The sequence below is a fragment of the Epinephelus lanceolatus genome, chromosome 5 (genome assembly GCF_041903045.1).
Source record: "Epinephelus lanceolatus isolate andai-2023 chromosome 5, ASM4190304v1, whole genome shotgun sequence".
Taxonomy (NCBI): domain Eukaryota; kingdom Metazoa; phylum Chordata; class Actinopteri; order Perciformes; family Serranidae; genus Epinephelus; species Epinephelus lanceolatus.
The window spans coordinates 2151751-2165251 of record NC_135738.1 but is presented as its reverse complement, the minus strand read 5'-3'; the positions used below and the strand labels follow the sequence as shown (position 1 = coordinate 2165251).

General features: G+C 40.8%; 1 protein-coding gene across 6 annotated transcripts in view; it reads left to right on the top strand.

Moving 5' to 3' along the window:
* The window catches only part of cadps2 (Ca++-dependent secretion activator 2), a 348398-nt gene that overhangs the window by 254810 nt on the left and 80087 nt on the right, over positions 1-13501 (top strand). For all 6 annotated transcript variants that reach the window (XM_033634619.2, XM_078167597.1, XM_033634622.2 and 3 more), the window contains exons 16-17: positions 2113-2236; positions 2945-3045. In XM_033634619.2, coding sequence (XP_033490510.2) covers positions 2113-2236; positions 2945-3045 — 225 coding nt within the window. The remainder of the gene's footprint in view (positions 1-2112; positions 2237-2944; positions 3046-13501) is intronic.

The following is a 13501-nucleotide window of genomic DNA, read 5'->3' as shown; positions in this document are numbered from 1 at the left end:
CATGTAATCAGAATGTTGATATAATATGTATGAAACATACAAATGTGATGTATCAGTGGTTAAACAAAACAACTTTTACTTGTGGCAGTTGGGCTGTTCAAACATTAAAATATTTTACCTAACATTTTTATCTTGTAGTTAAATTTTCCCGCCTACAGCCTCAGCACAATAAGCATATATATTTCATTTTAATATTTAAATTTTTATGTCTTAAAGCAACTCTTACCTTTCTTCCAGTTCACACAGCCCTGAGAAAAAATTTGAACATCCACAACTCCCGCCTCCCTCCAAAGGCCCATCCCCCTCCTCCTGCAACTCCACCTCCCTCCAACAGCCTACTCCCCCCTCCTCCATTACGCCGTCATTACGTCTATGATAGATGTAGGCGTTGCCATGGTAACGTTAGATACACAGAAGAGGAGAGCGAGTGTAACGTTACAAATGCAACCCCGGAGTTTTAAAACTCAGTCAGTGATGACTGATGAGTTTTATAATAAGGTTACAGTGCTAACGTTAGATGGTAGCGTTAATGTTACGAGTAAGTGGAAACGCACAAGGAAGATAATGTTAATGTTTCACAGGCTACGCTACAGTAGGCTAACATTAGCCATTAGCAACTGGATGCTCTGTTGTCATCTAACGTTATATGTTATATTAGAAGCAAACTAAAGCAGATGTTACATGAGCGGTTACATCAGTCCAGTCGGAGGCCTCCATGTGGGGAAGACAGACAGGACGCTCGACCAATCATTTCATTCGGTGTGAATGCAATGATTGGTCGGAGTTTTCTTAGAACCTTATGAGAATGGTATAATTATGAGTTTTTGTTTCTGGTGGAATTCACTTATTATTAGCATTTTAACCTGAACAAAGAAAAGCGTACAGTTTCCAGAAAGGTAAGTGTTGAGTAAGTACTAATGTTACACACTGTAGCATAATGCACATTTAATTTCTGTTTTATTTTATTGCTTTAAATTTATGTTCTTTTTAGCATACTCTTATTCTTACGTCTTATAATTTTCTACTCTTAACTTCAGAGCAACTGTAACGAATCATAATTTCACCTCAGGGATCAAAAAAGTATTTCTGATTTTCAGTCTGATTCTGATTAAAACTTGGGGATGACCTCTGGCTCAACACGTAAAGCGTGCGCCCCACTGTGAGCTAAGTCTTAAGCGGCGCGGCCCATTTTTGATTAGAGCCTGTGACCCTTTGCTGCTTGTTATCTTTAATTATTTCACCTTCCTTTCCTGTCGCTCTCCAGCAGTCCTGTAAAAAAGGTCCTGAAAATATATTTTTAAAAAAAGAACTTGCAGGCAGACAGTTTGATTCAGCCCCCTCTGATCACAATCACATCGTTTTCCAACACTTTTATCAGCATATCTTTGATTTATCATAAAAGCACTCATTATTCGTGATGGACCCTTTAATGTGTTAAATTATGGAGCTCCCAAAGTCCGGACAGATGACTTTTTTTAAAATTGTATGTGCATATTGTAGGTTATTATCTTGTTTCACAAAATAATGCTAATAATTTTCCAGGTTTGTGAGGTCCTTGTTGCCAGTTTTGTTGCAGGACAAGTCAGCAGCTTTAACATTCTCACTGGTGATCTCACATAAATCCCAGCATAACTCCACCCTGACCACATGTCATCAGAAACTGAAAACAAAGTATGATACTTCCCTTTGTTATGTAGTGAAGTATAAAGTCAGGTTATTTGAGGTTGAGGATCTGGGTTTATGTGGAGAGGGCACTCCATTTTGTATCCCACATAAGATCCATAAAAATGATTTCATTTTAAGCTCATAGAGATCAAAAATAAATGTACACGCTTGTCTCTACCTGAACACCATCTCCTGCAGCTCCTAACCAGTTAGTACACCTCTGGAGCTCTCAGGAGGGAAGTTAGTAAAGTTGATCAAATGCTTTTCCTCCAAGACCTAAAGTAGGACCAGACTTGTGTCACTGAGAATTTTTGGCCAGTTAGAGGTGATTTCCTGCTCTTGAGACACTTGTTAACTTTGGGCTTGTAAGAGAATCAGGTGTCTGTTCTGTGTCTCTGAACTGTTTGAACCTCACTGACATGATGGCTGTTGTTTGTGTCGTGTCAGGTTTTGATGAAGGACATCACCACACCTGTTCCTCCAGAGGAGATGAAGAAACTGGTGCAGAAGTGTCTGGAAAACGCAGCTCGAATCAACTACGGTCAGCTGATCGAGTACGCTCAGATCAAGGGTGAGAGTTTATGGATTTTCTGTTCGTCATTCAGATGTCACTTCAGTTCTCTGTATACATGACTCCACGTCAGTGTTTTAGTAGTCTGCGGATAAAAAATACCTGGGAACGAAACAAACGATTTTCTAAACAGACCTGATAAAGGATGCTGGAAGCCAGAACCACAATGTCCCTTGTTTGAGTCCAGACGAAGAACTCAATGCCCTGTGTGTCTGAAGGGTGGCGCTAGAGGAAATTCATGGGATCATTAAAAAGGCTTCAGCAGCATTTGCTGTGAACAGTATGATTTCATGGGGCAGCAAACAGTTAGCTGAGGATTATGGGAAATGGAGTCATGTATTAACCAAGTGTTTTTAAGGGTCATTGGTCTAGGGGAATGATTTTAGCTTTGGGTGTGAGAGGTCCAGGGTTCAAATCCTGAACAAGCCCAGTTTTTAAACTCAGAGGATTCATTATCACAAAGGTCGGGACACACAAACCGCCAACACACAACTACTGTCAGGATTCAACTGGGTGGCAGTAGCTCAGTCCATAGGGACTTAGGTTTGGGAGGCAGAGGGTCAAGTCCTGCTCGGGGCGCCTGTCCATGGGCAGGCCTGTGTGTTTATGACAACCCAGGGAAAACATTGTATTTCCCCTCGAGGATTAATAAAGTGTATCTTCTTCTTCTTCTATCCTGGGTGTCTCCTGCTGTGTTGGGACCTGCAGTGGACACTCAGGCAGCTCCGGAGAAAAGACTAGAGGACATGATGCGACTGGGAGAGCTCTGTATCGAAGTCCTGCAGCAGAATGACGAACATCACTCCGAGGTGAGTTATTGATGATTATCTGCACAGTTTGTTTCAGCTGAAAGGTCCTGAATGTAAACTCACCGTCCTGCATAGTTACACCAGTTATTGTTTCAATAAACCTGTAGAGACACAAGTTATTATATTAAAGTGGACTTGGGAACTTTGTTTTGAAGCCTGGAGGCCTGTAACAGTTTTATAAGCCCCCCACCCTGAAACTGACACTTATTTCAATTCCTATCCCACTTTTGATTTTCTCCAGTCTTTTATTTTAAAGTTACCATTTAACATTTTGGCAAGGCTGCAAAATGGCAGCATCAGGCTTTTTTTATTTCATACTTACACCAAAGTGTTTCTTGGAGACGAGAGAAGTCGACAACCAATGTTTTCTTTCCATGGAGTTTAATCTGAATGTTTCCTGTCTCAGGTGCAAAAAGAAAGGTATTACTCCCTCAGAATACAATCTGCTAAACATGCAGAGCAGCATCGTAGCTATGAGAGAGGATCAGCTCCAGAACAAATTAGACAGTGAAGGCAACGGGTTTTACAGTATCAGGTACACATAGGAGGGTTTAGCACATCGTTACTTTACACAAAAAGCCAAGAGCAAACGGGAACACGGAAACAAGTGACCACATCTGACTGAGCGTCATTACATCGCTGTTCAGCATTTTGTTCAGCAGTTACCTCTATGATTTATCTAACCCGTTACAAGTCTTGTTGAGATTAAATTCTCCTTTTCAAGCGCGACCTGGTGAAGAGGGCGGCATAAACACAAGCAAACAAATACAACTGTCACAATCCACAAATGAGCAAGGACAACATCCAGTTTAAATCCAAAAAAAAGTTTCAATCCAGATTATTGTTGCCGTACTGATTTTAGTTTTTAAACATGTACGTACACAGATTAGACGGAAACAACCCATTTATAAATAAACACCAACCAAATACGAAAGTCTGCAGATGTACAGAGAAGACCATTCAGCAGCAGCATACACTGTACAGAGACGTACGCAGTCGCTATTGCCAATAATAAAATGTAAAGCACTATAGTCTACAGTCTTTAGGCACTGGTAAGGTGCATTCATGAAGTGTATCCCAATAAAGGTAAAGAGAAGTTGCTGAAATCAAATGTCTCCTGCCTGCTGGGAGAAACAGGATTTATTCTGCCCACTGATGAAGGTACATTAAACATATGTTGCACATGTTGTTTGTATTTCTTATTCTCATTCCCACTAAATGATTTGTTGTACATTGTAGTATTATACACATATGGGTGATGACTGGGGGGAACTAGTTTTATTCCAGCCATTAAGTGGTTACATATATTTTCTGTGGGAGCCTTAGTTAAATAAAAACAGCAGTTATAAATGAACTTAATTGATAAATCATAAGGGGAGTGGAGCCAGCAACAGCATGGTCAAAAGCTGTGTGCTCCCAGTCAGCCACACTCTCTCCTACTACTCCTCCTATGTATAGGTCAGCACCTGTGAGGGGGCTCATACTCACACAAACATAGAAACAAAATTAGTATTAATAGAAAATTAGCATATTGTATTGTAGCATAATGCACATAGCTGAACATTCTTTACACACTTTACACACTCAGCATATTTTCATTTTTATACTTTTACATACTTCTTATTTTTCACTGCTGTAATTCTGAGCTGTTCAAATATTCCTGGAAAAGAAACTTGGACACAAGGTTTTAAATGAGTGGTTTGAATGATGAGTTCTGATCAATAATAATACTTATATGTTATGACCATCTCAGTTTCAGCCCCATGAGCAGCTGAGATCAGTTGATACCTTTGTGCCATTTGATAACAGCATGAATTTCAATTCGTCTGCATTCTCAAAAACATGTGCATAAACCATATATATGTTTTTAACAACTCGTGAAAGGCGGTGAACCTGACTTATGTCTGAAACCTTTGGATTAAACCATCAGTCCAATAAAGTGAGATTTGAGAGGGTAAATATTTGCTGTAGAATCAGGGTAGGATAACTTATATATGACAGAGTGTCTGTGTTGTTGTGAGCAGCGGACTCGCTGAAGAAAAACAATTCTTCTGCGTCTTGTTTGCATCCGTTTTATTACAACAGTTTAATTCTGAAACTCTTTTCTTCCTTTGAATTTCAGCAGAAACTCTGTTGTGTTTTTCTCTCTCTGAGTGACAGCAGCAAAGAGTCACTTGATCATTTCATTAATGTTTTTGATCACTTTTCGCAGCACTGTCCATTTTCTTACTTTGCCTCTGTTGGCAGCGCTCGCGCTAAAGTGGCAGATGACACGGCAAGTGGCGTCGCTGCATTGAAATCTGCGTCGGAGGCACGATGAAAACAACGCCCACGGCCCATATGCAGGCGGCCTTCATTCGCCACGGTGTAAAACTGATCAATCATAGGTGTTGAGACGTGGCGGTTTGATCGGCCCTAAGTGGCAGCGTGGTGCTCAGGCATCTGTTTCTGAGCTATTAATAACACGCTCTGCCGCTGCCATGGTGACCGGTGGATCTCTCCTCCAAGCTTCAGATGTGATGTTAACTACAAATTAGAGGCTTTTTGTCAAAGCGACGCCACAAGCTGTCACAGCTTAAATTTAGAGATGGATCATAATTGTTTACTCGGTTACTGTCAGCGTCAACAACATTCTCTTGTTTATTTTGTTGTCAGTGTTTCATCAGGATGATGTCAAAGTGAAGAGTCCTCCAGACATGTTTAATATTCTGCATCAGATAATAATTTCTGTCTGGTATGAAGGAATTATCTCGTTTGACGTTTTCTTAATTACTTTTATTCTTCACATACTGAAAAATTAATGATCTATGAAAATGTGAATATTGTTCATTTCAAAAGTTCAAGATGTGTCCTTCTTCTCTTTCACTTTGCGCTCTGGTGGTTTCAACTTTGCACATCACACTTGTGTAAGTTTCATACCTAACCCTGATTGGCCTCAGACTTGTTGTGATGTCACATAATTCCACAGGTACACCCATGTGTCAAAGATGAGCTCAGAGAAACTTTCAGCAGATCTGTGTGAAAACAAACATCATTCTGCACAGTGAAGCTCAAAGTCACAGCAAAAGAACAACAAGCACAACACATGTTTTGAGTGAAGGGAGGCGTTCAAAGTTTCTATCACAAACAAACTAAGTACACATACACACACACACACACACACACACACACATGAATACACAACATTTAAAATCCAGGGATCAAAAAGTTTGAGAATGCACTCAACAGTGAAATAAAGGTGAAGGTGTAGTTCACCATCAGGGGACTGGGACCATCCAGTGCAACCACTGCAGCAACTCAGTCACCAGAATAAATGCTGGCATTGTACGTTTCTGCAAACCAGTGATGCATTACATGGGAACTGCCCATTGGTTCAACAGCCCATTGTTCCAACCATATTAAACTCATTGCTCCGAAGTCCGTTCCGAAATCATGATGATGCCCTGTGGTTAAGGTCTGGTTAGGTTTAGGCACAAAAACCACTTGGTTAGGGTCAGGAAAAGATCATGGTGTGGGTTAAAATGAAAAAGAAAGTGACAAACACATAAGCCGTGAGCCTGCTCCGCCTCAAGCCGGTCGCGGCGCACCATACGCCCGCCGCGAGCCGTTCAGCACCGCGGACAGTTGGACTAATGGGATGTCGAACCAATGGGCTGTTGAACCAATGACATGGACCCATTACATTTGTACGTTACCATGTTGCAGATAACTTTGAAGCTTTACGTTTTCACAGCGCTGTGGGTAAGGTGTGGTGGAGCAAAAAACACTTATGTTAGGAAAAGACAATATGTTGGATTAAAATACCCTATTTTGGAGGCACCCGCACTGGAAACGCAACAATGCCATTGTAAAAAACAACCACTTTTTATGGTACTATCCCCGCTGGAAATACAGAGAGGGTTTCCTAAAAACCACCCAGGGTTGGAGGCTAAAATGCCACTGGAAAAACAGCAGTGAGACCCTAGAAAAGCCCCATGTTCAGGAGCTGAAAAGCTGCTTGAAAAACAGCTATGGGTCCCTAAAAAATACCCCTTTGGCCCCTACAAAACACCTGTGTTTGAGGGCTGGAAAAAAAAAAAAAAAAAACACTGGAAGAACAGCTCTGGGTCCCTAAGAAACGCCCATGCTTGGGGGCTGAACAGCCACTGGAAAGAGAGCCCTGGGTCCCTGAAAAAACACATCTCTGGGGGCTGAAAAGATCCAGGAAAAACAGCAGAAAGTCCCTAGAATTACCTGTGTTTGGAGGGCTGGAAAGACGCTTGAAAGTAAGCCCTGGGTCCTTAAAAAACAACCATGTTTGGGAGTTGAAAAGCCACAGGAAAGAAAGCCACAGGCCGCTTAAAACCACCCATATTTGGAGGCTCGAAACCACAGCAAAAACAGCAGCGGGTCCCTAGAAAAGCCCCATGTATGGGAGCTTAAAAGCCACTGGAAAAACAGTCATGGGTCCCTAAAAAAAAAAAAAAAGCAGCGGGCATCTAAAGAACATCCATGTGGGGGCTGAAAATCTGTTGGAAAGACAGCCCAGGGTCCCTGAAAAAATACCTGTGTTTTGGGTTTGAAAAGTCACAACAAAAAAACAGCAGCAGGTCCCTAGAAAAGCCCCATGTTCAGGAGCTGAAAAGCTGCTTGAAAAGCAGCCATGGGTCCCTACGAAACACCCATGTCTGGGGGCTGAAAAGCGGCTTGAAAGAAAGCCCCAAGTCCCCCAAAAACACCTGTGTTTCAGAGCTGACAAGCATAAAAAACACTCATGTTTTAAAGCTGAAAAGCCGCTGGACAGAAAGCCCTGGGTCCCTAAAAAAACACCTGTGTTTGGAGGCTGAAAAGCTGCTAGAAACACAGCAATGGTAACAACCTGGTAACCTTTGTTTGTTGGTCGTGTGCAGTGGTCTGCAGCTTGCCATGCGTCTCACCTCTGTGACCTTCCATCCACAGTCCCCTCCACCACACATAACAAATTCACCTCATACACTGTGTCACTTAAGAAACTTTAATATTATGCGGATGAAACACACAAGTGTTAGATATTAGTGGTTTGCAGACGCGTACAATGCCAACATTTTCCTGTGGCGACTGGGCTGATTGAAGATGTTCTTGTATATCTGACTGTCTGTCCTCTCTGTTTCTCTTTTTGTTTTCCACCATGGGAAGGGACGAGAGGTAAGTTTGCTGTGTGAATGTTTCAGTCACCCTCCACTCGTGTTTGTGTTTTTGTTGTGCCGCTGCTGATTTGTTGGATCCAGAGCTCCATCAGAACCTGTTCTCCATGCGTCACCACCTCCCATCTGTGTGTTATCTTTGTTGTGTGTTAATTAACGAGTTTCATGGCCATCGGATTGTTAAAAATCTTCTCCATTAATACAGAAGGGTTTTTTAAGCTTAGATGCACAAAGGGCTGAATGATTTGCTGTGATTATAAAATTATGAGTCAGTTGTGAGTCATATATCAGTTTGTCTAGAGAAAATCATCTTTTAAACACAAAGTTCTAGCAATTATTGTAGTTTTCATATTTGCTAGAGGATGTATTAATGTTCTGAGGAGGAAATATTGCTCTTACCATACAGAATCATTTGATCCCCCGTCTTCTCCTCACTGTCTTGGTTATAATGCAGTGTAACCTGGGCTTATTAATACCACACAATCAGGATAATTTAGCATGTTTATTATTTCATTTATTTGTTGGTAGTTTGGTTCTTTGTTGTTGGAAATTTAATTGTAACTTTTTGCTGATCTGCCCTCGATGCTCCACTTGCTCTGCACTCTGATTTGGGGATTGAGGCCTGATTTACATTATTTCAAATGTTTCACTTTATTTTTTTTCCAGTATTATCAAATTAATATTTATTAAGATTGACAGCTGTTTGGGGGATTATTGGGACAAAGTCCATGCTGGAGGCATTATGTTTTCGAGTTGTACGTCTGTCCTCGATATCTCTAAAACCCCTGAAGGGAGTTTCTTTAAATTTGGCACATTTGTCCACTTTCAGTGATGACCTGATTCGATTTTGGTGATCAAAGAGTTTGTCTCATTCTTGTGAACACAACATCTCAAGAACACCATGAGGGAAGTTCCTGAAATTTGACACGAACGTCCATTTGGACTCAATGTACTGATTAGAATTTGATCGTCGAACGTCAGATGTCGCTGTGACCTCACAAAGCAGTTTTTGGCCATAACTGCAGAATTCTTATGCCAATTACGTCTACTAGAAGAAAATGATAAATTTATCTGTCTCATTCTCGTGAACGCGATATCTCAAGAGCCCCTTAAAGGGAATTTCCTCAAACGTGGCACAAACCTATCTGATGAGACCTTAAAAAAATGTTTTTAGCCACAACTCAAGAATTCATACACCAATTATGACAAAATATAAATGTCTCATAGAATAAAATGATGAAGTTGTGACATTTTGTATTCAAAAGGTCAAAGGTCAACTTCACTGTGATGTCATAATATTCTGCAAAAATACTTTTGGCCGTTACCCAACGTCATCTGGTCAGATGCTGAAGGGATGACACTAATCTTGGGTGTCCACCTCATAGATCGTCTGTGCTGCCCGTGGGGACGATGTGTGTGAAGCATCTATATTTTAGAATGTGTAATTTATTTGCAGCAACATCCACATCTTTAATTTTTATTTTTGTTTTATTTGTGGTTTTGATCATTCAACATTTAATTGGGCGATGCTGTTTCACCTGCTCTGCACTCTGATTTGAGGATTGAGGTCTGATTTGAACGCCTGCATTTACACTTCAGATGTCACATTCCTCTTTACTTTCACCAATGTTATTTAATTAATATCAATTAATATTGACAGCCATTTGGGGGGGTTATTTTATGGGGACATGATCCTTTTTTGTTAAAATTACTGTACTGAAAGGCTTGATAGGCAGCCTGATGTATGCTTTATCTAATCAAAGCAAGTGCAATATATAAATACATGTTTAAATATCTGTTCATATCCAGCCTTCTGCCAGGACCAGATAATCCTGTGTTTTTGGATGAAAGGTGTCCAGTTTTGAACAACATACTGAAGGTTTGATCCAAATCATAATCTAATCCAATTTTGGAATACTTTTTCTCAGTTTTTTTTTTTTTTTGACAATCATTTTCAAGATTTGATCCAATGCGATACCCGAGATCCAGTCAGATCACCTACAAACACCTGGGTTCATCTGACAGTTCAAAGGATTTTTATCACTGAATGGTGACATATATATCTGCTCTAAAGGTTTTATCCTCGGGTTGTTTGTGGATCAGAAATGAGGACTAATAAAGAAGAAAAGGCTTCAAATATACATTAATAATTGAGTTGTATTAAAACTAAAACAGCACACAAACTCAGGCAGCAGAGAAAAAAGTCCAAGTTATTTCCCATTTTTGGGTTGTTGTGCTGCCTTTCCTACCCACTCAGTAGTTTAACTTCTTTGCCGTGCAGAAAACAGCCTCAACAAAATGTTAGTGTTTATCTCCTCGCAGCTGTGAACAGGAACTATTTTTCAAAGGGTCTCTTACAGTTTTGACAGTTGTCCCTCACCGTCGCTGCACAAACACTCTCCTTCACCTCTCTCAACAATATGGAAGATATTCAGTCATGACGCTTTCACATGTTTTGTCATGTGCTGAAGGGACGACATGGAGACTTGGGTGTCCTTGGTGGTACAATACACACATTAGCCCTTTACAGCACCGCCGCTCTTCTTCTCTTCTAAAAATAAGGGAATGTTTTGGATGTAAACAGGCTGGAGCCTCCGTTTCTCCTTCGGTCGTTCCTTTCTTTCCTCCCTCTATCGTCCTCGCTGATCTTTATTCTCTTGTTTTCTCCTGACTCCCATGTTGTTGTTTGTATCTCTACCTTTTGTTTTCAGCCTCTGTCTTTCCTTTGTTCATTTGTAGTCCTGTCCTTCCTTTTTCTCCTCTTTGACTATCTCGTCTTTTGTTCTTTGTTTCTCAATCCTTCCCTCCTTCCTGCTCCTCCTTGTTCCTTTATCCTTCCTTTCATACTTTCTTTTTCCAGTCTTACTGCCTTAATAACTCTTTTTTCCTTCTCCTGCTCCTCCCTTCCACTTTCGTACTTTTGTTCTTGTTTACCTTTTGTTTCCTTTCCCTGTTTTTGTTCCCTACTTTCTTTTTTCCCTTCTTCCATCCTTTCCTTTCTCTTCATTCTTCCCTTTTTTACCACTCACATTTTCTCCCTTTATTTGTCCATTTTTCCTCTTTCTTTCCAACCCGTTCTCATTCCAGTGTTGTCACATAACGCTGCTTAGTCAGTAATTTCAGCATCAGACACCAACAAGAGAAGCCGTCCTCTCTCGGCTTTATGATACACCACTGGACAAGCCTGGTCTCGAAAGGATGTTGTCGAAATCCGGTGCTTGGGCAGTGACTTGCGGCGTCATAAACCAACGTTAAAAAAGGCAGTTTGCGGGTGGTTGCTGTTATAGTTTAACGGCACCCAGCAGCGTCGGGGGAAACACGGTGGGACAAGGACAAAAGTAAAGGAGGCGAACGTCGGAGTGGAGCACGTGGGAGGGGTGGTGGATGGGTCAAACAAACACGGACTTTCACCCCAGAGAGCTGTGTTCACGTCCCGTAAGATTCTAAAACCAAACCTTGTTCTTTTATCCGAAACCCAACCAACAAGTTGGTCGTTGGAGGAAACAAAAACTCAATTTGCGTCGTTGCCCCGAAGTACTGCTTTTATTTAGAAAGAGACTGTATGTGAAAGCTAAAGTGTATTTTGAAAGACGACAACTTGACACTGTGTCCCAGAACGTCAACAACCAACTCACCCAGGGTACCTTGCATGTCGTATGTGGACGTGGAAAGTCCATGACCAAGCACGTCAGTATGTGATGAGGTCGGACTGAGAATGTGTTGCACTGGACTACTTCACTTTGAAATGCCGCTGGAAAACAACGTAACTTAAGGGAGCTGGAAGGAGCTCGGAGTTCGCTTCCCATAATAATGTCGAGCCAGACCGTGAGGTTTTTTCCTAAACTTGACCACGTGTATTTGTTGCACGAGAGAATAAACATGAGCGATGTTCTGAGTTTTATTTTGAAAAAGACTGTTTGCGTCTGACGAGCAGAAACTGCACTGAAGACAGAAGTGTATTCTGAAAAGACCTTGTCACCTTTTATCTTTTGTTTATTGCTCCTTGCGTTCATTTGTCATATGCCCTTCCTCGTTCATTGTTCCTTTTTTCCTTTATTTTTCTGTTTCTCTGTCTTTACCGTATCATCATTTTCTCTCATTCCCCCCTTCCAGTCCTCCCTCGTCATCCCTTTTTCATGGTTTGACGTCACCTCTTTTTTCTTAAGTTCCTCTTTATTTTATCCTTTATTTTATTCTTCTAATTGTAGTCCTCTTGTTCACTCTTTCATTTGTTTTTCTTCATTCTTTAGCATATTTCTTCCTGTCTTTCTTTGCTTCTGCCTTTTTGTTTTTTTACTACTCTACTCTACTCTACTATTAAGGTAAAAAACCTTAATTATTCCTTTCTTTCATCCCCTTTTCTTTCTTCCCTTCATGCTTTCACCCTTTTCCAAACACTCCAAATTCCAGTTCAGTTTTCTTTCTTTCTTTCTTTCTTTCTGTCTTTTCTTTCTTTGTCTTTTCTTTCCTTGCTTCTTATTATCCATTTTCCTTTCCTCCCTTCTTCTCTCTTCTTCCCTACTTTCCTCCAATCCTCCCTCGTTCATTTTTGTTTCCTTCTTCATTCCATATTTTCCTTTTTCACGTTCCCTCCCTTCTTTCTTCCATTTCTACTCAGTCCCTCCATTTGTTGTCATTTGTTCTCTTTATCTTAATTGTCTTTCAATTATTCTTGCCCTTTCGTCCACTTTCTTTTCTTTCTTCCCTCCATCATTTCTGTACTTGCTTTTCTTTACCCACCTTTCTTTCAGTCCTGATTTGTTCACTCTTCTTTTCCCCTTTTTTTCTTTGATTCATATTTTATCGCCTTCTTCTATTCTTCCCATATCACATCCTCCTTTCCTACTTTAGCAGTTCTTCTAATCTTCCTTTACTCCGCTGTTGTCCTTGTTTCTCTCCATCTCACCCTCCTATCTTTAAATCCTGTGCTGCTTTCTTGTCTCTGTCTTTGTCTTCCTTGATGGACTGAGAGCAGCATTTATTTACAGTCAGCCATTATTGAAATCGATGTCTTGAGAAGAAAGAGTTGTGAGTGTTGAGGAATCGTCAGGCTGGTTTTATGCTGTTTGTTGTCAGTAAAAGGAAACTGAAAAGGCGCGTTTTGAAAGACCTGACAAGTCGTCCTACAAGGCCACAAGAACAGTGTCGTTTCTGCAGTGTCGTTTCTCTTTTTCCCCGTCTTACATCTCTGCTTCCTATCTCTCATTCGTACACAAATATTGACCTCAGTGCATCAGCATTTGATTCAAGGCTGGTTGTACTTTTGTCTCAGATGTCCTTTAGTCGTCACCTGA